The sequence below is a fragment of the Uranotaenia lowii genome, chromosome 2 (genome assembly GCF_029784155.1).
Source record: "Uranotaenia lowii strain MFRU-FL chromosome 2, ASM2978415v1, whole genome shotgun sequence".
In the NCBI taxonomy this organism is placed as follows: domain Eukaryota; kingdom Metazoa; phylum Arthropoda; class Insecta; order Diptera; family Culicidae; genus Uranotaenia; species Uranotaenia lowii.
Window position 1 is genome coordinate 106,512,918 of NC_073692.1, and position 22,591 is coordinate 106,535,508.

The 22,591-nt window shown below is 40.4% G+C and overlaps 1 protein-coding gene across 1 annotated transcript; it reads left to right on the forward strand.

The window, feature by feature from the left end:
* Nucleotides 1-18,989: 18,989 nt before the first annotated feature.
* LOC129741751 (protein-glucosylgalactosylhydroxylysine glucosidase-like) lies at nt 18,990-21,857 on the forward strand. The gene is made up of 4 exons (XM_055733532.1): nt 18,990-19,392; nt 19,514-21,058; nt 21,119-21,606; nt 21,670-21,857. Exons 1-4 carry the CDS (start codon nt 19,295-19,297, stop codon nt 21,855-21,857), a joined length of 2,319 nt encoding a protein of 772 aa, XP_055589507.1. The 5' UTR covers nt 18,990-19,294.
* Nucleotides 21,858-22,591: the final 734 nt, after the last annotated feature.

Sequence of the window (22,591 nt, forward strand, 5' to 3'; positions counted from 1 at the left end):
ATAGTCATTTATATTGCCTCTATTTGCATATGAGTCCCATGTGCATTTCCATAATTTTTGAGCTATCGATGGGAACGCTTCCTTATGGTCCAAATTACCCATTAAACAATTGGTTGATCAAAGTTTATTCCCAAAGTTTAGAGAAAAAAAATACATATTACCCTTGAGGTGCTTCCGGTGAAAAATACTCGCATTTGAGTCTCATTAGCAACGTGGAATGAAAATTATTCTCTTTGGCTAAACGATCTACAGGCCTCCCATGAACTCATAACAATACCTAAGTCCAAAAAGAGCATGAGAAATATACATCTTATACATCACATTTGATGCTGTATGAAGTATAATATAAAATAGTTTTTACTATTCTTTTTTTTCTTTTATTGAACTATTTTTTAAGAGCGATCAATTTTGCCTACATCGTTTATAATTTTAAGGCAAAAAATTTTTTTTAATTTGCATCATTGAAAATATGAAGAATTTGTCTACAATGAATTTTAATTTTATTTGAACGTTTAGGAAGGCATAAAAATTCAATAGTAAATAAAATATCATGAGTGTACGACCAATTTTACGATTGAATTTTTCTCTATCGAGGGCAGTTTTAACGAAATCTTTTCAAAATACTATCTACGACAATGAAGATCTGGTATAAAACAAAAGGAGAGAGAAAAGAGACTTTAGTACATTTTCCTGTCTGCATGGAATACAAAATCTCACCTGCGGACGGCGGTCTAATTATATTAATGAGTGCAGTGCAAAACCTGTCAAGTGGTTTATGAGATAAAGGGTGATATGGCCAAAATTTGGTCAAGGGAAAACGCGTGTAAATCGGTGAAATCATTTATTTAAAAAATCAAATTAAATTTCTTTTTCAATAACCCCTGCCATCAGATTTTGTACAGCTACCTTTTCCACCTTCTTCGCCGCAGAAAGCCAGTTTGCCTTGAACTGCTGCTCGTCCTTAGCAGTTTTTTTGGTCTTCTATAGGTCCCGCTTGTAAATAGCCCAGTATTTCTCAATTGGGCGGAGCTCTGGCGTGTTGGGAGGGTTCTTGTCCTTGGGAACCACCTGCACGTTGTTGGCGGCGTACCACTCCATGGCCTTTTTACCGTAATGGCAAGATGCCAAATCCGGCCAAAACAGTACGGAATAACCGTGTTTCTTCAGGAAAGGCAGCAGACGTTTATTCAAACACTCTTTCGCGTAAATTTCTTGGTTGACAGTCCCGGAAGCTATGAAAATGTTGCTTTTCAAGCCACAGGTACAGATGGCTTGCCAAACCAGATATTGCTTCGCGAACTTTGGCAATTCCATGTGCTTGAGAATATCTGCTACCTTTCCCTTCCTTTTGCCGTAGAAAACTCCTGTCCCGGAAGCTGCTTGTAGTCGGCTTTGACGTAGGTTTCGTCGTCCATTACCACGCAGTCAAACTCCGTCAGCATCGTCGTGTACAGCCTCCGGGATCGCGCTTTGGCCGCCGTATTTTGTTTATCATTGCGATTTGGAGTCACTACCTTCTTGTAAGTCGATAGTCCGGCTCTTTTTTCGGCTCGATGCACGGTTGTTGACGATACACCCAGCTTATTTTCGGCATCTCGGAGAAAGAGGTTAGGGTTTCGCTTGAAACTACCGGCAACTCTCTTTGTCGTCTCATCAGCTGCCGGTTTTCGATTTCCCCCCGAACCAGACTTCCTGGCTGTCGATCAACGTTCCCCAAACACTTTAATTACATTTGTAACGGTTGATTTGGCAACTTTTAGCGATTTTGCCAGCTTTGCGTGCGAGAAGCTCGGATTTTCGCGATGCGCGAGCAAAATTATGATACGCTGCTCTTCTTCCTTGGATGGCATTTTGACAACTGAAGAGTGAATTCCAAAATCAAAATAGGAGCAACATTCTACACACACACACACCTTCAAAATGAGGGGTGTTCAGGTTTTTTAAAAGCAAAATTGAAAGAAATACGTCAAGTTGATATTGACCAAATTTTGACCGTATCACCCTTTAAATTCGTAGGTATCTTATTTGATAGATGTTAGCTGTTGGATAGGGGTATGTTTTTTGACATTAAAAAATAATCAATTCAACGGGCATCACTGCTGGTGCCTAACAAACTTTTGCTTTAAAAATATTTATAAGACATCCTCAAAATATTCGATTTTCTCATACAAACATAGAAGCTCAATTTTACTCTTGTTAAGTTTACTTCAAAACTCTGCAAAAAATGATGGATGTTCAATTTCACTCTTGAAAAGATTATTTATAAATTTTCCAAAATCATGAATGGATTTCCAACCAAAAAAAAGCTTTTCGGCAAGGTTGTCAAAATTTTTTTTTTTGCAGAGAAATGAATCCAACTGTGTTAGATGAAATTTCAGGGACTAGATAAGAGAAAATCGATGTTGAAAAACATGCGAAAAAAATTCGCCTTGTCTCGCGGTAGGACTTGAACCCACATCTTGCGCCTCTCCGGGGCCTATGTATCAACATTCTACTACAGGAGACCAACCTGGCGTATGAATATTATACTGGTTGAGTGTCGATGTCTATCGGAATGAAGGGAATAGTTCTCCCATGTGATCATAATCATTTTTCTTGGTCTATTTCTATTCCCATCATTTCATCTTACGGTAGTTGGAATCAAGTTTGGACATTTATAATATCCATACGCCAGGTTGGTCTCCTGTAGTAGAATGTTAATACTAGGGCCCCGGAGAGGCGCAAGATGTGGGTTCAAGTCCTACCGGGAGACAAGGCGATTTGTTTTTGGTTTCATTTCAGTTGGATTCATTTCTCTACAAAAAAAAGTTTCGCTGACTGAATGTTTGAGTCAAGACCCATCTCTGGGTCGCAGTTAAAAAAAAAATCTGAGATGATTTACTTTAGATTCATTGAAAATTCATGATAAATAGGGTTTTTTTTTAACATTTTAATTCAGAAAAATAAATAAACATTACCAATCTTTTCATACTTTTCTAATTCAAAGACGAAAATCCCAATTTTATACTGGCCTTAAAAACTATAATTTTGAAAATCCATTCAACTCACAAATTCTGTGAAATCTGTGAATATTTCAGAATTTTGTTTTCTGTGACACAGATTCTGTGACGAAAATTTGCTCAAAATTCTGTGAAAATACAGATTTTGCCTCAGGGTTTGAGAAGTGCATAAATGATCCTTAATTGATCAGTCTTCTGATGCATCTTATTTAATATTCTGGTCTTAAGATTGTTTTTATCTTATCCTATTCTCCAATCTTTTTCTTTTAATTTTCTTTTTAACATTAATTAAATAAGGACATAAGCATAAACAGATTTCAAACTGTTCGCAAAAGTACAGCTCAATTAAATGTTGATCGATTTTCGTTCGTGATTAAGATTATGTTTCTGGGTGAACTTCATTGGAATGTTCTTGAAAGTGCCTTTGCCTCCAAGTGAAAGGGACAGGTAGATTTTAATGCTCTTAAATTTATACAGACTTACCATTCATTAGGAGCAATGGAATTAGTTTGACTTTCGAACGAGTGAAAGACCACAGCTTGACCTACTTGAGATAGGATTCTTTCCTATAAAAAGGTCAACCAATCGGACGAAGCCTTCATTGTGTTGGCATTCTTTTTAAAGCTGTCCACGATGGAAATACGATACATTCTTCGGGTAGTTTCAGTAATATTCGCGCTTGATTGTGGTAGAATCTTTGGCTCAGGACAACCGATCGGAGCATTTCCTCCTGTCATAGAGAAAGGTATACGCGGTTCCACAGACCAAATTTGTTTTTCTAGTCGAGTTAATAGGTTGGCGCCAAGCCCCAGTACAATTATTTTCAATAATGTAAGTTTGAACATGTTTAATATCACATTCATAAGTTTTAGTCATTAAATTTCACCTTCGTTCACTATACTCGCAGCCAACAAATCTACCAATAAACCATTTCAAGGTACAACAAAATCCTCGATTTCCTGGTGGGTTCGATGTGGAAATAGTTGGAGGGGCTTTAGGCACACCGTCGGTTGTTTTAATGATCACAATGTGAGTTATACAGTAGACTTTTTGTGTTCACTTTTTTTCGCAAACTATGTTATTTACGATCACGTTTGCGTTGTTCTTTAATGTAATGTAAATATGTTCTTAAATTTTATTTGCGGCATCTCGGAGAGAGAGGTTGGGGTTTCGCTTGAAACTACCGGCAACTCTCTATTCATCTAAATTAATCTAAGATAGCATAAATGTTACATTGACTGAGATATATTGATTTCAATAAAACTATTATACAAAAATGTTGTTCGGATGCCCGAATCGGATTCACTAGCAGAAAAAGCTCAGAATCCAGCTAGAAGGACCAAATATCCGGTATGATCGATGACGGGTTCGGTCTGATTTCGGGGCATTTCATCCCGTCTCTTGTCGAATGCAACTGAAGAAAGCCACCAAAAATTAGTAACGAAAGCTCGCTGAGGGAAAGATTCAAGTAGGTATTCTCCTCTTTGGGGTAAGTTATTCGATTGCGTTTTCTTAGCCACCGCCTGATCAGCTCAATTTCCGTCGCACTTGAGAAGTGAATGGGGAAAATTTTTGGACTATTTCTGCAATATTTTTGTCAAATGCTACCCGAATAGAAAAGTAAGTCGAAAAAACCATGATTTTCATTTTCACTCTACCATGTATAAAATGGTCCATATAAAATATATCATGGTTCTGAAATCTTGAATGTACTTTTAAATTCAACGTTTTTGACAATGAAAAACATGGTTTTGGCAAAAATTACCATGAAAAAAGGGGGTTGTTAAGCAACTTAACCATGAAAAAATCAACTTTTTTCCATACATTTGAAATCATAAAACAATTTCGTTCATGGTTATTACAGCTTCCGGTTTTTCTAATGGGAACCGTGGAATTCATTGTCTTTGATTGTATTTTCATCGTTTTAGCAATGATGAGAATCACAATATTTTCATGATATTTAATTTTTTGTTTATTTTTCGAAATAATCAATCAAAATTAATCAATTTGTTAAAGTTATTCATTGTTCTAAGGAATATTATTCATGTTTAGTCGTGCTCTTCATAAACTTGACAAAGCATGATGAATCAAGAATAATAATCCTTAAAACAAAGAATAACTTTAACAAATTGATTAATTTTGATTGCGAGTCACTTGTTTGAAAATGGACAAGAAACTATTCAAAATAATACGTTTTATTGATGTTTTTAAGCACTTTCATTTTCACAATTTTCACAATTCCACTATTTTTGCAATTAAGGAAAGCTTTGCTTCTCGATTGGATTCGGCTCTGCGCCTGTTGTAGCATTTTTATCAGATCGGCCAAATCCCCGTGCAAGCTCGTTCAATCCGACGGCCTAAATGTAGGTAATGGTTATTCGATTGGTTTTCAAAGCAGCTCCAACCGCCGACCTGCTGCGAGTGGTGCGTGATGCCTAAATTAGAGAACGTCTTGAAGCTTTTCCCGTTTCATACTGCACTTTTCCGACGGCTTTTTTTCCACTGCCGTCTCCGTGAATAGGTAGAATAGATAGAAAAAGCAAAAGTTTACCAACGTTCGTTCTGGTTTGGATATCAATTGTACCATCAAGTGCACAGTTACAATAAAAAAAATCACAAGAAAATTATTGTTATACCGTGCTTCTGGTATTTTCGACAACTATGAAATATTTGAAATTAACGATAAACTTCACGGTGACTTTAAATATTATGGTGATTTCAAAATAAAAAGTGGTTGATAAATATTGAGAAATAACGATGAAGTTTATTGTTGTATTGAATATCGTTGTTCGGTTATAATTAATACCACGGTCTTTGCTATTCGGGTACTCTTTAAGCTTTCGATTTGTTCTAGATGGTGTCTTTTGTTGACCTGAACCAAACCTCATTAAAGAAAAAAAAATAAGTTGAAAGGATTCTTTACTATTAATTTTTAAACCTTAATTTTTGCTCTCCCCCATGTGGGGTGCAGCGGTGTATAGACTCGCTTCGGAAAGAATCATTTGGCTGTTTTTTCCGAGTTTAACTTGTTGTGTGCAGATTGATTTTCTCTTCGTTCCAATCATGACGTGATTGCACACAAAACGAAGAGAACAGTTCCGAATTGATCTTTTCCATGCCTCGCTGGAATAAAATCACACCAACGAAACAACAGAACGAAGCTACCCGTACACGAATGCACACGAGCGATCGTTTCCCGACGGACCGAGTGAACATTCGTCGCACCCTTGTCTCGCTCGTTTCCCGTTCCCTTGTATCTATTACTTTTAGCCACGCCCCCATGCGTTGTCCGATTGATGTGTTTGGCTGCCGAACGAAAACGATTTGAATTTTGAATTCGCAGAACCATGGTTGCCACATGTACAGATTTATCTAGACAGGTACAGATTTTTGAGCTCATTTTTGGTACAGAATCTGTACGTACAGATGACAGATTTTCAAAATTTGGTACAGATTTGTACAGATTTTTGATTTTTTTTGACTTTCATCCAGTTTATTGAAAACTTTATAGAAAATAAGTCAAAAGTTAGCCATTATTATTCTCACAATAGGAGTTCCTTACTGGGAAGTACACGATGGAACAATAAGATTTCCAAATTTGCTACAAATAATTAAATATCTGATTATAATCCCCAACCCGTCAGCAGTGGTTGAGCGCATTTTCTCGTAAGTAAATGCCAATAAAACCAAAGTTCGTAATCGTCTGAGTGTTGACACATTGGACGCTATCTTCAAAACCAAAAGTTATATAAGATTAAACGGCGGATCGAAAAATGTCGTATTAAATATGACGCTCTAAAATCGATTTAACAAATGAACATTAGAAAGTGTTTTTTTATGAAAAATACTTTTTAATGACAGTTTTTTCAAGAGAGAAAATAAAAATGATTAAATGAGTTTCACAAAAAGTGTTAAACTAAAAAACTGTACTTAGGGAAATAAAGTATTTATTTTTTTAAAGATTATAAATAAGGAAACAAAATCTTCACATATCAACATATTAAATGCAGAATTTTTTTTTCTTTGGTACAGATTTTTGAGTTTTCGGTACAGATGAAAAAGATTTTTTCGATGAGCGGTACAGATTTGGATGTGGTAACACTGCGCAGAACTGTACATTTGCTTCGCTGATGTTTCCCCCGATTGCTGTTTACTTCTGCCGAGTTTACCCGAAGTTTACTTCCTGATGCTTTCCGAGTTGAACTTTAAGCGGGCCATAGACTACACAAATCGGCCTGTACAAATTCGATGATTCCGCGTCGATTGTTTGATCTATGCTCGCCCACACACTATACAAACATATTTCACGCGAACACAAATGATTGCTGGCGAAAACAGCAACAGCAACAAAAAAAACCATCTCCACCCCGGCTGGGAGAATGTTTTGTACAAAATATTTCGATCCCGACCGATTTTACTCCAACCGTTTGGGCGCTCATTCAAGCAGTGCCATACACTATGCAAATCGTGCTCACAGCGACAAAATTTCATCGAATTTCATCGCATTTGTACAAATGTTGTGTAGTCTGTGGCCCGCTTTAGATAGCATCATTGCAGATTGAGTTTAACGAAATAAAATCGTTCTGCAAAGAAGGGCAAAGTGCGAGTATGTAGACTCGCGATTTTAACATCTCTGGTGGGGTGAACAGTAACAATTGCTTATTGCTTGAGAAACTCGTGTACTCAGAAACAGTTTAACAATAAAAATGCCTTCATTTTAGCTTCCATAATTTAAAACGAAAATCAAAGCATAGTTTTCAATTTTTACAAACCCCAGTAATCACATTTTTTATCACCGACACCTATATTCGAAGAAATGTTACTGGTACTGCCTAACTCCAGGGTCAAAAAACTCAAATAAAATTTAAATTTTTATATCTAAACATCCTGCGAAACCTGAAAGCCCTATTCGTTTAAGATCATCTTAAAAGTAAATTTTCTTCAGTTTAACGTTATTTGCCACAATCTTGCGGGATTTTAAATACGATTAGTAGGGCAAATAATGTATTGTTAAAATGTGCTACCGTTAGAAGCAGTTTGAATTAATTGTCTTTCTAGTTTCGCCAAAACCATGTTGGAAAAATTCTTCATCATGTATACAACTTGTAGACGTATCACATCACTATTTGAAGTGATGCAAAAGGGCGAACGCGAAATTATTGCGACACATTAAACAGGGCATACATTTTTTAATATACAAAAAGAATAGGGAAACGTGACGAGGATAATCAAAGCTAATCCCAACATCTCAAGCCGTGATTTGGCTAAAAAGATCGGCATACTTACAATACAAGGTTCAAAACTTCCCAAACCGCGATTGTAACGGGTTAATAATGCAAAACCCTTTCTTTGAAAGACCTACCTACCTACCTAAGGGTCCAGCGCCGATTGACCGGCGCATAGGGCTGAGATAAAAGATCTCCACTGCTGGCGATCCGGAGCCAGCGTCTTCACTTGCTGCCAGCCAAGGTTCTCGTCAACTGTGCGGATTTCAGCGGCTAAACTTCGCCGCCACGAGCTTTTGGGCCTGCCTCTTCTTCGATGCCCATCTGGATTCCAGTCAAGCGCCTCTCTGCAAATCTCGTTTTCATCTCTTCGCAGCGTGTGCCCAATCCATCTCCACTTACGTTCCCGAATCTCGATTTCTAGCGCCTTTTGATGACACCGGCGATGAAGTTCAACGTTTGAGATCCAGTTGCCAGGCCACCAAGCGCGGATGATGTTCCGCAGGCAGCGAATCACAAAAACTTGCAGTTTTCGCGTCGTCACCGCATATGTGCACCAAGTTTCACACCCGTACAGCAATACGGATTTGACGTTTGAGTTGAAGATTCGGATCTTAGTTCGTAAAGAGATCTGGCGTGACCGCCAGATGTTTCGGGGACTCGCAAACGCAAATCGGGCTTTTCTGATCGGGTTTCGATGTCCTTCTTGGTACCACCATCAGGCGTAATCTGGCTACCTAGATACTGGAAGCACTCCACTGTCTCAACCTGTTGTCCAACTACCACGAAATTGGAACGATTTTCTGTATTGATTTCCATCGACTTGGTCTTTCCGACATTGATTTTGAGACCTGCTGCCTTGGAGCTTTCGGTGAGGTCGTCGAGTTTGCTCTGCATGTCTTGTTGTGTTTGGGCGAGCAAAACAATATCGTCTGCCAGGTCAAGGTCGTTCAGTTGCTCCATGGTTGAAGGATTCCACGGCAATCCTCGGTTTGGTCTACAGTCAATCGATCCAGTCAAGATCTCATCCATTACGATGAGAAAAAGCAGCGGTGACAAAATACATCCTTGTCTCACTCCAGCAGTTACCGGGATTGGTTCGGACAAGACACCGTCGTGCAATACCTTGCACGAAAATGCTTCGTACTGTGCTTCGGATTTGGATTTCATGTCCTTGATTGCCGCTTCTATTTCAGCCACCGAGGGCGCTTCCGTGTTGACGCCATTAATGCGACTTACTGTGGGCGCCTCGAGCTGCGGGTTCTGTTGGCCATTGCTATTTGTGACTCGGAAAAGTTGATCAAAATGCTCAGTCCAACGCTTGAGCTGGTCTGTTCGATCTGTCAGCAGCTGACCTGCTCGGTTTTTCAGCGGCATTCTTGCATTAGTCCTTGCACCACTAAGGCGGCGAGAAATATCATATAATAATCGGATATCTCCAATGGCGGCGGCTCTTTCTCCCTCTTCGGCTAGGGAGTTTGTCCAGGCTCTCTTGTCTCGTCTACAAGCTCGTTTAACTGCCTTTTCGTATCGTAAGCGGGCAGCTGCTTTGGCTGACCCGGTACATGCCTGCTCAATTCCGACTTTCGCCTTTCTCCGATCATCGATCATCCTCCAGGTTTCATCCGACATCCATTCACTTCGTCTTCCACAAACTTTACCGAGAGTACCATGGCTCGTCGTGATAAAGGCATTCTTGATTCCACACCACTGTTCTTCGACTGTTCCGTCTGTCGGTAGCTCCGGGGCTCGGGATTCTAGCTGTTCAACGTATGCCCTTTTCACCTCTGGATTCTCCAACCGGCGGACGTCGTATCGACACCCGACTTTCTCCTCGCGCCGTTTGACACGCGCAACTCTCAGCCGTATCTCGCCAAGGACGAGGTGATGGTCAGATGCAATGTCTGCGCTTCGTTTGTTGCGGACATCAAGAAGGCTCCTTCTCCATTTTCGGCTGATGCAGATATGGTCAATTTGATTTTCTGTTCGGCCATCTCGGGATACCCAAGTGACCTTATGTGATGGTCGGAAGAGCGATCCACCGATCACCATGTTGTTGTTGCCACAAAATTCTACAAACAGCTCTCTGTTTTCGCTCCTCTGTCCTAGACCATGGCGCCCCATGATGCGCTCAAAGTCCTGATTATCGGAGCCAATCTTTGCGTTGAAGTCGCCTAAGTGGATTTGAATATCACCCTTCGGAATTCTCTCAACCACGCTGTTCAATTGACTGTAAAACTGCTCTTTCTCCTGCAAATCGGCAACGTCAGTTGGCGCATAACACTGGACCATTGTAAGGTTTCTAACCCGTGTTCTGAATCTGGCTACGATTATTCTTTCGTTTATCGGTTCCCATCTTATGGGGCCGCATGGGCCTGCGGGCTTAACAGGAAACCAACTCCTCGTTCCCGAGTAGCATGTTCTCCTCGTATGCCAGAGTAAAGCAGTACTTGCCCGGACTGTGTCTTGTGTTCTCCAGTGTTAGGCCAACGGACTTCGCTCAGTCCCAATATCTCTAGCTTGAGGCGGCTAGCTTCTCTAGCAGGTTGAGCCAGCTTTCCTGGCTGGGCAAGGGCAAAACATTCCAAGTTCCAATTCTAGTCCGTGTTTTCATGCTAAAAGTCGTTGCCAAAGTTCCAATTCGGTTATTTCTTCTCTCAGTTTCCGTAACAGTAAAAGATATCAGGAGCAGTAGGTTGTTAGCCTAAAGTCCCTATCCCGCAATGGGGCTGCCATCTTGGACTTAGCTGGCGGGAGCCGCATTTCATAAATTCAGACAGACGCTGTTTGAGCCGCCCCTGACCTGGAGAACAGACGCTCGGTTGTTGTTGCACGCCGCCCCATTAGCACGCTGTTGAAGGCTTTGTTTGCATCAGGTGAATGACCTCCTTCGGGATGCGTTGTGAACCTAAAAGTTTGGGGAAGAAAAAGATTGGTTTCAAATTGGAAGGGGAAGACAAGGGCTATCCGAGAATTCGCGAGAGAGGATTTAATTGTTTAACTTCGCGACTCGACTAAGTCGGATCGGGTAGTTCCGGTCACGAAGTTGGACTAATCCACCCGAATAGAAAAGTAAGGTGAAAAAACGATGAATTTCATTTTCACTCTACCATGGATTTTAAGGGTTATACTATGAATATCATGGTTCTGAAACCTTGAATTCACAGTCAAATTCATTGTTTCCGACAATGAAATTCGTGGTTTTGCCAAAAATTACCATGAAAAAGGGGGGTTGTTAAGCAACTTAACCATGAAAAAATCAACTTTTTTCCATACATTTAAAAACACAAAACTATAATGTTGATGGTTATTTCAGCTTCCAGTTTTTCTAATAGGAACTGTGGAATTTATTGTCCTACAATGAATTTTTATCGTTTTTAAATATTTTTTTACCGTATAATTTCATGGTTCACAATGAATTATTTTTTGATAAATAGGGGGTTTTCGGATATTTTTTAAACAAAAAAATTTTCAATCGATACTTTTATTATAACAAATCTACTTACATTTTAGGTTGAATCTTTACTTTTTCTCCTTCCTGGATAGAGATCATCCAGATAGTTTTTTGCATTCGAGGCCTGTTTTCCTCGACATATTTTGATGCGTTGGCTCCATCCGACCGTCGCCGTATCGTCGTAGAAGGCTAGACCGACTTTCTACCAGCTCTTAAATAAAAAAGAAACAAAAATAATGATAAAAAAGGCTAAATTGGTTATAAAAAGTATTCACCGCACCGTAGAAATTTTCGTTCGAGAATTTTCGACCAATAATAACGCACTGCCCGGATAAATTGCACGTAAACAAAACAGTACACGAAAAATTTATTTTAGCCTTCGGGCCGAGAAGCGATTACACGAAAAATTCAAAGAACTTTAAAAAAAGCAAAAGCTTACCAATAGTTTTTCCGGTTTGGATTTTCTTTTTACGATGAAATTTACTGTAACAATAAAAATTATAAGATAATTGCTGTTATACCATGTTTTTGACATATCCGGAAACAGTGAAACATCATGAATTAACGATTCATTTCATGGTTACTTTAAAAACCATGGTGGTTTCAAAATTTTAGATGGTTGATAAAGATCTTGAAATTAGGATGAAGTTTATTGTTAAACTGAAAATCACTGTTCGGTTATCTTAAATATCATGGTCTTTGCTATTCGGGCAGTAAGCCAGATGACTGAAAGATCTCCCGATCCATTTATTCCCGGTGATTAGCGTAGGAAAGATCGGTTATCTTTTGCCGTCAAAAGTACATTTAGACTTGGTAATTTTTGAGACTTGTAACTTCTTTCACCAGTGCGTTTAATTATTTAACTCTCTCGAATAGCCTAGACCTAGGAAGCATAGGATAATGGTGGTGCAGTGGTAAATGTTATACGAGGATTAATCGACCAAAGGTATGTTGTGGAAAAAAACCGCACGAGTCGAACGCAGTGTAAAACATCGTACCTTTTCCCGACAGATTCCTCAAAAAGTCCACTGTTATCACTCAGAGGAAGTCGCCCTACGCCGAGCCCCGCGACACACCAGGTTTACCGGCGCAAGGCTGGGTACACCAGCTGAGGTGGTTATTTTTCGTCTCTACCGGCTAGCAAACACCAACACCCCAGTCGAACAGTGAAACCGCCTTCAGTGCCACCGCGCCGCGGTCTTCTCACGACTACGAGAACCGCGGTTATTTTTCATCGTCGTTGCCAACCAACAGCAGACCACGACGGCTAGCTAGAGAACATCTTCTCTAGCTGCGCCGTAATCCACCGACCAAAAAGTGTAGCTGAATCACCGCAGCAGAGCTACCACCGTACGCCCGTCAACTAGCGTGGTAAGCCGGAGGAGGGCCGCAGTAGTCCACCGCAGGATATCAAAATCGTGAGGTAATGGCTGCCCAAAACCCCACGAATTAATAACCGAAAACGTGAGTACTCACACCTAAACATCATGTTGTTTTAGCGATCGCTTTGAACCGTTTGTTATCCGCCCGCAACTTTTGCAAGATTTATGTTGCGCGAGCGCGAGAATTTAGTCGCTCTATTAAATCGGCAGACTATGAAATTAGTCGGACTGACGAGCCGCATAAAGTAGCCATATTATCAAATTTTGTCATTCGTTTTACACGGAATAATAACATGTGGAAATGAACATCGGACGCACCCACATCGTACAAACCACTTAACGTCTCTACCACGAACACCACAAGCAAAGTTCTGAGAGAGAAGGAAAAGCTTAGGCCTAAATAACACACTACAAATGTAAATAAACAAGACAGAATAAAATGGAATGTTTTCGCAAAAATGTAAGTCGGCTCCGAGAAGTCTCGAAGGAAATGAGACTTTCAGAATGCACCATTAATTAAGGTATTGGGAAAGGGGGTTGCAAGTTGTTCCTTTTTTGTTCGCGTTTTTCCATTTTAGATTTTTTACTGCGGAGACTGGCCGCGGTTTAGCTACACTAAACCGGGGTAGAGGGCGGAGTCTTGTACGACCAAGGGGCTGAAGAAAACAAAAATTCCCGTACCAAGTTTTCAGTCAAGAAACCCGCAGGAAGAAGAAAAATGAAACGAGTGAAACACGTATAGGGGCAACATGGCGTCCTCATTGCAAAAATTTCAACAAGAGGCAATTTTTTAATAATCCTTAAAATGATATCTGCGGCTCGGGAATGTCAATCAAAGGAATCTTTGATAGCATTAATAAATTATGGTTGGGCACAAAATGCGGAGTTTTCAGCATAATCCTTGTTAAAATTGATTTTAAATCTGCAGTATGACAGCAACAGATGCATTCGGCAACAAAAATGTTACCCTATTTCGAGTCTGTTATGGGGTGAAGTGTTTAATTTCGGGAACCACACTGACGTTCTGGTACCAAAAATTTGGTACGTTGCGTTTGTATGCGATTTGACAGCTGGTTCAGTCCTCTGTGTACGACGGCTTAAACCCTGGTAGTTTTTCTTTGGGCCGAACAACAGCTAACTCCCCTTTCCACGAATTTCTGCAGGGTTTCGTCTCGTCTTCGGGGCGGCCTCAAAAGGGCCGAAGTACGAATCCCTTTTTGGAGACCCTTCCGCTTCTTTCCCAAAATAGGGAATCGAAAGGAACTCGCGACCGAGTCTCATCAGCTGGGCAAACCAAGACAGGGTAGGTGGTCTTCCATCCTGAAGTGGCGCTTAAGCCACCCACTTAAAAACGGAAGTGCGTCGGGCCTCTCGTTACACGATGAGCGACAACAATCGACGGCTAAAACTCGTGCACGGAAGCTCTACGAAAACGATTCTCGCACTGCCTGAGCTCACTGTTTTTGACACTTCGCGATTCCTGTTTTGATTCCTTATTTTTCAATTCTTCACACTGAAGAAACAAAGCAAACATTTGGGTCCTCGTTTGATTCTCATTCACATATTTTTAGCAATAGTTCTCAGCTCAAGTTTGGAATGACAAAAAATAAAAAGGAAATTAGTTGTTGATAAATTAGATGTTTTGAGCGTAAAATAATGAAAAATCAATTATTTTGTTTGTCAATCCAGCTGAAAACATAAATATTGGAATGAATGGATTTAAACTTAAAGGTTAAACTAACGACGTTATTTTTATTCCTCGAAAATATAATATGGTAAAAGTTAAGAACAGCTCAGCCTTCGGTATGTTTACCGGAGAATTTTCCTATATTGGATTCTTCTGTCCCTGAATAGTGTTGTCGTACACGTACAAGTTTAATTCAGCCGTGGCTTAGAGGACAGCATTCAAGTCTTCTAAGCCAGCTGACATGAGATCGAATCCCGGTCACGGCGTACACAGTACACTTTCTGTGGGTTGGCGATTTTAGCATTTGTAAGATGCTAGCCATCATAACCTCGAAAGATGTACGCTTAGAGTTAAGGAAAAGGAATCATATTTACAGTTGAATCAATTATACCACTACAGTTGAATCTATTATATTTATAGCTGAATGCCTAAAATCAATCATACAATTGTAGTTGAATCAATCATATTTACAGTTGAATCAATTATACCATTACAATTGAATCAATTATACCATTACAATTTAAACTATTGTATTCATAGTTGATTGCATAGTCAATCAGCAGTTTGTGATTGAATCTATTGTATTTATAGTTGAATGCATAAAATAAATCATATAGTTGAATGCATTATATCGATAGTTGATTGCGTAAGGACAATTAGAAGTTTGTAGTTGAATCTCTTATATAAGAAGTTGATTGCGAAAAAATCAACTGCATTTCGATTATAGGTATAACAGGCTGAAATAATTGGAACAACTGTCGTCTTTTTTCTCCGTGTATTCACCCCATTTTATAGTTTAACAATATCTCCTTTATACTGATTGGCTGTGAATTCATGAATGTATAACATTTATGCGTAAAACCACGAAATATAGGGTCTGTTTGAGTAAACTTTACATAAAGATATAATTTATTACAACCTCCAAATGAGGGGTCCCAAGTTTATAAAATCTATGTAAAATTCGACATGCAACACGATTCGGCAGATTTCACATGACTTTCATCGAAAATTGTTTCAGCACTCTGATTTGGTTGTGTTAATTCTAAAGATACAATAATGTTAGTATTCTTTTTGTAAAATTTGTATCAGTCTCTCCGAGAATGTTTAAATTGTTTGTTTTTTTTTTGCTAAATGTGCGCTGAAGACGACCAAATCAATAAAAACTACCGTATTCATAGCATTGAAAACGTATCTACTGAAATAATGAGGTGATTGTTTTTTGAATATCACGAGATTAACAAATGAATCACCCCGCCGCTCGTTGTCACCTGTATTTACCTTTTTTTTCCTTATTTTCTGGGATTTGAACAATCTGTATTTACCAACAACATCAACACTCACTTGCAAATAAAGGGTGTTCGGATCAAAGTGTGGTCAAACTAAATTGCGTGAAAATCGATTATTTGTTTATTAAAAAAAATCAAAGTAGGTTACCATGCAATCAAACTTACGTATACAGCTCTCGTTGCGATTTGGAGTCACTACCTTCTTAGAGCGCAGGGGGCTTCGACAAGGTGATGGTCTATCCTGCATGATGTTCAACGTGGCGCTAGAAGGTGTTATTCGACGAGCGGTGGGCGAAATGCGGGGCACGATTTTTAACAGATCCAGTCAACTTATCTGCTTTGCCGATGACATTGATATAGTCGGCAGATCATCTGCGGCGGTGGAAGACATCTATCGCAAACTGAAACGCGAAGCAGGAAGGATTGGGTTGATGATTAATACGTCCAAGACGAAGTACATGCTGGCCTGCGGATCCGAGATCGACCGAACCCGGTTGTCCAGTAATAACAAGATCACGATCGACGGCGACGAGCTGGAGATAGTCGAAGACTTTGTCTATCTCGGCTCACTGGTGACCGCAGACAATGACGACAGCCGTGAGATCCGGAGGCGAATTATCAGCGGAAGTCGTGCCTACTATGGACTCCACAAGCAACTGCGGTCGAGAAGACTTAGCCCTCGCACGAAGTGTAACCTGTATATGACGCTCATGTTCTCTACGGGCACGAGACATGGTTATTGCTCGAGGAGGACCTGCGTACACTCGGAGTATTCGAGCGACGAGTGTTAAAAACCATCTTTGGCGGCGTACAGGAGAACGGAGTGTGGAGGCGAAGGATGAACCACGAGCTCACGCGACTCTACGGCGAACCCAGTATCCAGAAGGTGGTGAAGGCTGGCCGGATAGGCTGGGCGGAACATGTTGCGAGAATGCCGGACGACTGTCCTGCAAAACAGGTGTTCGCTACGAATCCGGTAGGAACAAGAAGAGCGGGGGCGCAACGAGCGAGGTGGTTAGACCAAGTGGAGCGTGATCTGGCGAACGTGGGGTGCCCGAGAAATTGGAGAACGGTTACCATGGACCGAGTGAATTAAAAGTCAAGTTATGTCGTTAGATGGCATACTATGGAAATAAAAAAATAACCTTCTTAGAGCAAGTTCACTGGTGTTGGGAAAGAGTGGTAGAAATTTAGACATTTTGAAAATTTTACCATGCAAAAATTTTTTTCAAGATCTTTGGGCGTTGTATTTTTTTATAGCACTGTTTCTATTTCAGCCGTATGTGACAGAAATATTGCTATTTTTGCATCACAGCCTGCGAAACTACACAACGTGTTGTTAAAAACTTGAAGGCCGTAGATCTTGAAAATGTTTTTGCATAGCAAAATTTTCAAAATGTGCAATAAGTGACAAAATTTCTACCATTTTTTTCCAAACACCAGGGAACTAACTTTTATATGTCGATAGTCCGGATCGTTTTATTGCTTCATGCACGGTTGCAGACGATATTCTCAACTTATTTGCGACATCTCGAACTTCATATTTACTTGCATGAAGGCTTTGAAAGTTGCATATTGGCTGACAAAGAGAATCAACATCCCAATTCTCATGAGTGAACAGTATGAACTCGAAAGTTGTAAAAGTGATTCATATGTATGTACGTTGTAAGGGACTTAAGTCACATAAAGGGCACAAAAGTGCTCAAAACGAAGTTTAATAAGTAACAAAAAGGGCATTGAGATTCTTTCTTCCTGGCTGGCTGGCTGGCTGTCTGGTAGGGCTGGTGCGCCTGCAGGTATGCTGCAAAATCATATCACCTCTTTGACTTTTAGTTTCAGTTAGAACAACGTCTAGGCGTGGTCTTGTGGTTACGTGTTCGATTCTCACCACGAAGGTCGGGGTACGATTCCCAAGTCGGTCAAGTTTATTTTTTTCAGTAAGCCATTTGATACTTGAGTGATGTAGGAATTGTAGGAAAGAAGCAATTGAGCAGCAAATTGAACAAATCTCGGCAAACCGCCATTTGTCGAGTTTGAAATCCGGCGCTTAGCATCATGGCGGCACCATATACTGATCATTGAAAATTATCAAGAGAAGGTGATATGAACCGATGTCAAGGATGCAATTGAGATAGAAAGAGAATTTTTTGCTCATTTAACGATTTTTTGGAAGCTGAATTAAAAGGCTGCTTGAAGCTGAATAGAAGGCCATTAAGGCTTGATTTGGAACTTGAAAGTATCAAAAAGAACTTAAATTTTGAGCTGCATAGAACGTACTTTATATCGATTTCCCCCTGATCCCGGCTTCCTAGTTGGTTTAAATACGTTCCCCGAACAATTTTATCACTTTGATGACGGTTGATTTCGCATTATTCAACAATTTTTCTATTTCTGCGTGCCTGTAGTTTGGATTTTCACGACGCGTATACAAAATTTTGCTTTAGATCTCCTTTAGCTTGGACACCATTTTGATGACTAAAGATCGAATGTCAAAATCCAATTATATGCATCATTCTACAGTATTCTACATACACACCAACAAAACGATGGGTGTTCACAGTGTTCAGGTTTTGTATATGAATATGAATAGGAAAAAAATACGGCGAATTTAAGTTGACCACTTTTTGATCCGAACACCCTTTACACAGATATTTCAAAGCGCGGTAAAGTGATTCGTGTTAGGTTCATGAAATGGTGAGAACCTACCGATCCATCGTTTGAGTTAGTTGAATAACAATGTTTTTCCATGATATTTCAAAGAAGTTAATAAAAATTAAATTTCCTCCGAACTACAATTTTTAAATCAATAAACTGCTGCAGCTGTAAATTATTGCGTATGTGTATGTCTGATGGTGTAGCTAGGCATATCTAGTCAGAGATTGAACTAAATGAACAGATTCAATCGATAAAAAAACCAGTATTTGAACCATACTTTAGTTCCATTGAATGCAGTTGTGTGGGAAACACTACAAGCACATGAAAAGTGGAGTGGAGACTCAACGATGAATGATTTTCAACTGATGTGGGTGTTCCCGTTCGCATTCACACTGTTTAAATTTCGTTATCTTGGCATTTGGCATTGCCAAAAGTATCTGAACTATCGTCATCGAATTCGTCATAGATGCCGAATTGAAGATATCTTATCAGCGCTGCACGGCCCCAAAAATTCGCGTACAAAACAATCAACACTTCTGTTTTCGACCCGTCAGTATTCGTCGAACTCTCGCGGGTAGCAGTTCTTCATAGTTTAAAGGGACCAAGATGGGTCCGAACAAAAGTCTTATTCTAGTGCTAGCTCAAAGTCTGCTAATCGGTGCAGTTTGGGGTCAGGACTACAATTATCTGTTCACAGCAAACAAGTAAGTAACAAATTTGCTAAATCTACAGGCTTAGAATTGATTATTTCGAAAGTTCCATTTATAATCAATCGAATGACAATTGAATTCTACTGATAAGATAACGATTTGCGATAAATCGTAGGCTGCCCGATCAGGCTGTGCGACCAACTTTAGCCAACGGCAATCTGGGATTTGTAATCTATGGCGATGCGGTTCACATGAATGGAGTCTACAATGGGGCCGGAGGAGTCAGCCATCGAGCACGGATTCCGAATTATGCAAACATTCAGATAAATACGTGCTCTGGGGCTGAGCCATCAAACTGTGCCTTCCAGTTGGACATGAAAGCTAACATGTTCCGCACGGTCTACAATGAACCCACGGGTTACTTCCGGATCGTTCATGATGTTTATCCCCACCGGCACTACGATATGGTGATTGTCAATAAAATTCGGATTCAGCGGCTAGCCTCTCAAGGTCCAATCGTCGTAGCTGTTTCATCATTTCCGGGCCCGCCCAGTGTAGACATAACCTTCAATGCGCCACAAGTTGTGGATATCAGGGGTCAGATATACACCCGAATGTGTGGAAGAACTAACGTGGTTGAAAACACTCTCTATCAAACGTACGGTCACGATGTCTGTGTACATTTTCAAAGTCTTCCTCAGACACTGTCGCTGTCTGAGGACTCAACGGCTGAGGAATTCTTCTTCTACACAGCCTTCACCAGAACACCCGTGGAAGCTGAACGAGAGCTGGGAGATATTCACGGATTCAATCCGGATTTAGTTCAACGAATGCATACAATAGAGATGGATAGAATTTGGGCCAAATACGGCATCACTGTTGAAGGCAACAACGATCTAGATAAGGTGCTCAAGGCTAGTTCATTCTATTTATCTAGCTCCTTGAGAGCCGCGTATACGAACCAACCTAGCAGTTATCCATTTTATGGTCTATCGCCTTCTGGTTTGGGCCGTGGTGGGGAGGAGTTAAAAGAATACCAAGGTCACAGCTTCTGGGATACGGAGATGTGGATGTATCCTCCAATTCTTCTGATCGATCCCGTTAATGCTGCTAAACTACTCCATTACCGTTCAGTAGTGTTTCGAGCAGCTGAAAATAACGCCAAGAAAAATGGTTATGAGGGCTGGCAGTTTCCTTGGGAGTCCGCCTTTACTGGATCCGAGGTCACTCCAGAATGTTGCCCCGAGGTCGTAGAATATCAGCACCACATCACGGCAGATATTGCTTTTGCAGCTAGGCAGTATTATTATGCTACCCATGACGTGACATGGCTTCGTACTGAAGGTTGCCGCCTGGCTTATGAATCGGCTAGATTTTGGGCTAGCCGAGCGAAGTATATGAACGAAACTGATCTTTACGAAATTCACAACGTGATGGGCCCAGACGAAGATCATCACGACATCAATAACAATGCGTACACTAACGTTATCGCAGCTCATAATCTTCTGTTCGGAGAGTTTGCTGGATGCGTATGTGGAGGAATAGTTGGAGCCCTGGCTCAAGAGAGTGCACGCATGGCACAAATTGGCCGTGGCATGACTTTGAGATACAACGAAGAGCTTGATTTTCATCCTCAGTTCGATGGATACGTTATCGGTACACCGATCAAACAAGGAGATGTAGTTCTTCTGGGATATCCGTTGGAATATCCTATGAATATGTAAGTAAAATTTTAAATCTATCATGAACCCATCCAACACTTTATCATCTTTCTAACCAGCTCGACAAAGGCCAACAACCTTAGGATCTACAGTCAGGTGACAAGATCTAACGGTCCAGCTATGACCTGGGCGATGCATACAATCGGCCACCTGGATCTGGAACAGATAGCTGAAGCCGCTGGTATGTTCTCCAAGAGCTACTCTCAGTACATGCGGGCTCCGTACAATGTTTGGAGTGAAAACGGCGATGGAACGGATGGAGCAGGTAACTTCATCACCGGTGCCGGTGGCTTCCTGCAATCGGTAATCAATGGCTATGCCGGTGTTCGTTTGCGCGATGGGGAGCTGTCAATCACAAATCCACGTGTTCTACCACAAACCACCCGACTGTTCATCCCAGAGATCAACTACATGGATGTCAAGTTTTCCTTGGATATTACTCCTCAAACCACCAATATAACCTTCCTTCAGTTTTCGATGCTAAGAAATGTCAAAGTCGTCATCGACGGAGTTGACAGATCCCAAGAAACCAATGAGATTTATTCCAGTAATTATGAAGTCCTTAATACGCTTTCGACGATTTGCTTAATTTTTGTCCTTTCGTTTGTAGCTACCTTCCAAGACAAAGTAATCATCTCTCCTGCAACACAGCCTGCAACACTTAACGGCTGCAAGTTGAGGAAAACCGAAATCGGCATCAAGGTTGCCGATCAAGCTGAAGATTCAAGCATGGTGCATCCAGTGAGTCATTTACTGTTGATTTTACTAGCTTTGGTGTCTGTTTTCAAAGTATTGTAATTACAGTTATTTATAATATAAAATGTAGAATATTAACCTTTTCTAAAAGTAAAACTAAAATTCCTCAAACAACCGAAATTTTATCACTGACAACGGGTATTGCTCCAGACAATTTCATAACCATTCTGTACTGCGTATTTAAAGTGAGCTGACCTCACCAATGCGTCTGTTGCATGATTATGACTATTCGTTTTGCAATTTGAATACCTAGGTAAACAAAATATTCGCCAAAAAAACAGCTCATCGATAACACTGACACTGTCGATAACGTCTCAACCAGGTAATCTCGACGTGAGTAATAGCAAATTAGCTATTGTCCGACAAATCAATCAATTCGGAATTAGCGCACTCCATTGCTCCCAAGCCGAGTCTCAAGGCTCCCGAGTCGTTTTATTGTGGGTGTTGGCCAACGATACAGATACCATCGAATCAACAACGATGAGTCGTAAAATTAATTATTGCCAAAAATCATGAAAAAAAACCAGTGCCATCGACCTGGGCAAACGCCTAAAATTAATGTTAAACGTTGAACTACGGGTTCAACAACGACTACATATATTATCAGTTTGGTTAGGAAGCAAATCTTAATAGGCATTTGACAGTGCTGCAATAAAAGGTCAAATTTTAGGGAACCTAATCGTCTGTCTACATAGTATACATGAATGAGCTGACTAAAGCTAGGCAAAAATTGACGATCACCGAGGAGAGTTGAAGGAAACGTGACACTTGATAAC

Excerpts from the sequence above, each read along its gene's own strand:
- LOC129741751 (XM_055733532.1), top strand. The coding sequence starts at position 19,295 with ATGGGTCCGAACAAAAGTCTTATTCTAGTGCTAGCTCAAAGTCTGCTA. Across the intron at positions 19,393-19,513 it reads TATCTGTTCACAGCAAACAA|GCTGCCCGATCAGGCTGTGC; the intron begins GTAAGTAACAAA and ends GATAAATCGTAG. Across the intron at positions 21,059-21,118 it reads TTGGAATATCCTATGAATAT|CTCGACAAAGGCCAACAACC; the intron begins GTAAGTAAAATT and ends CTTTCTAACCAG.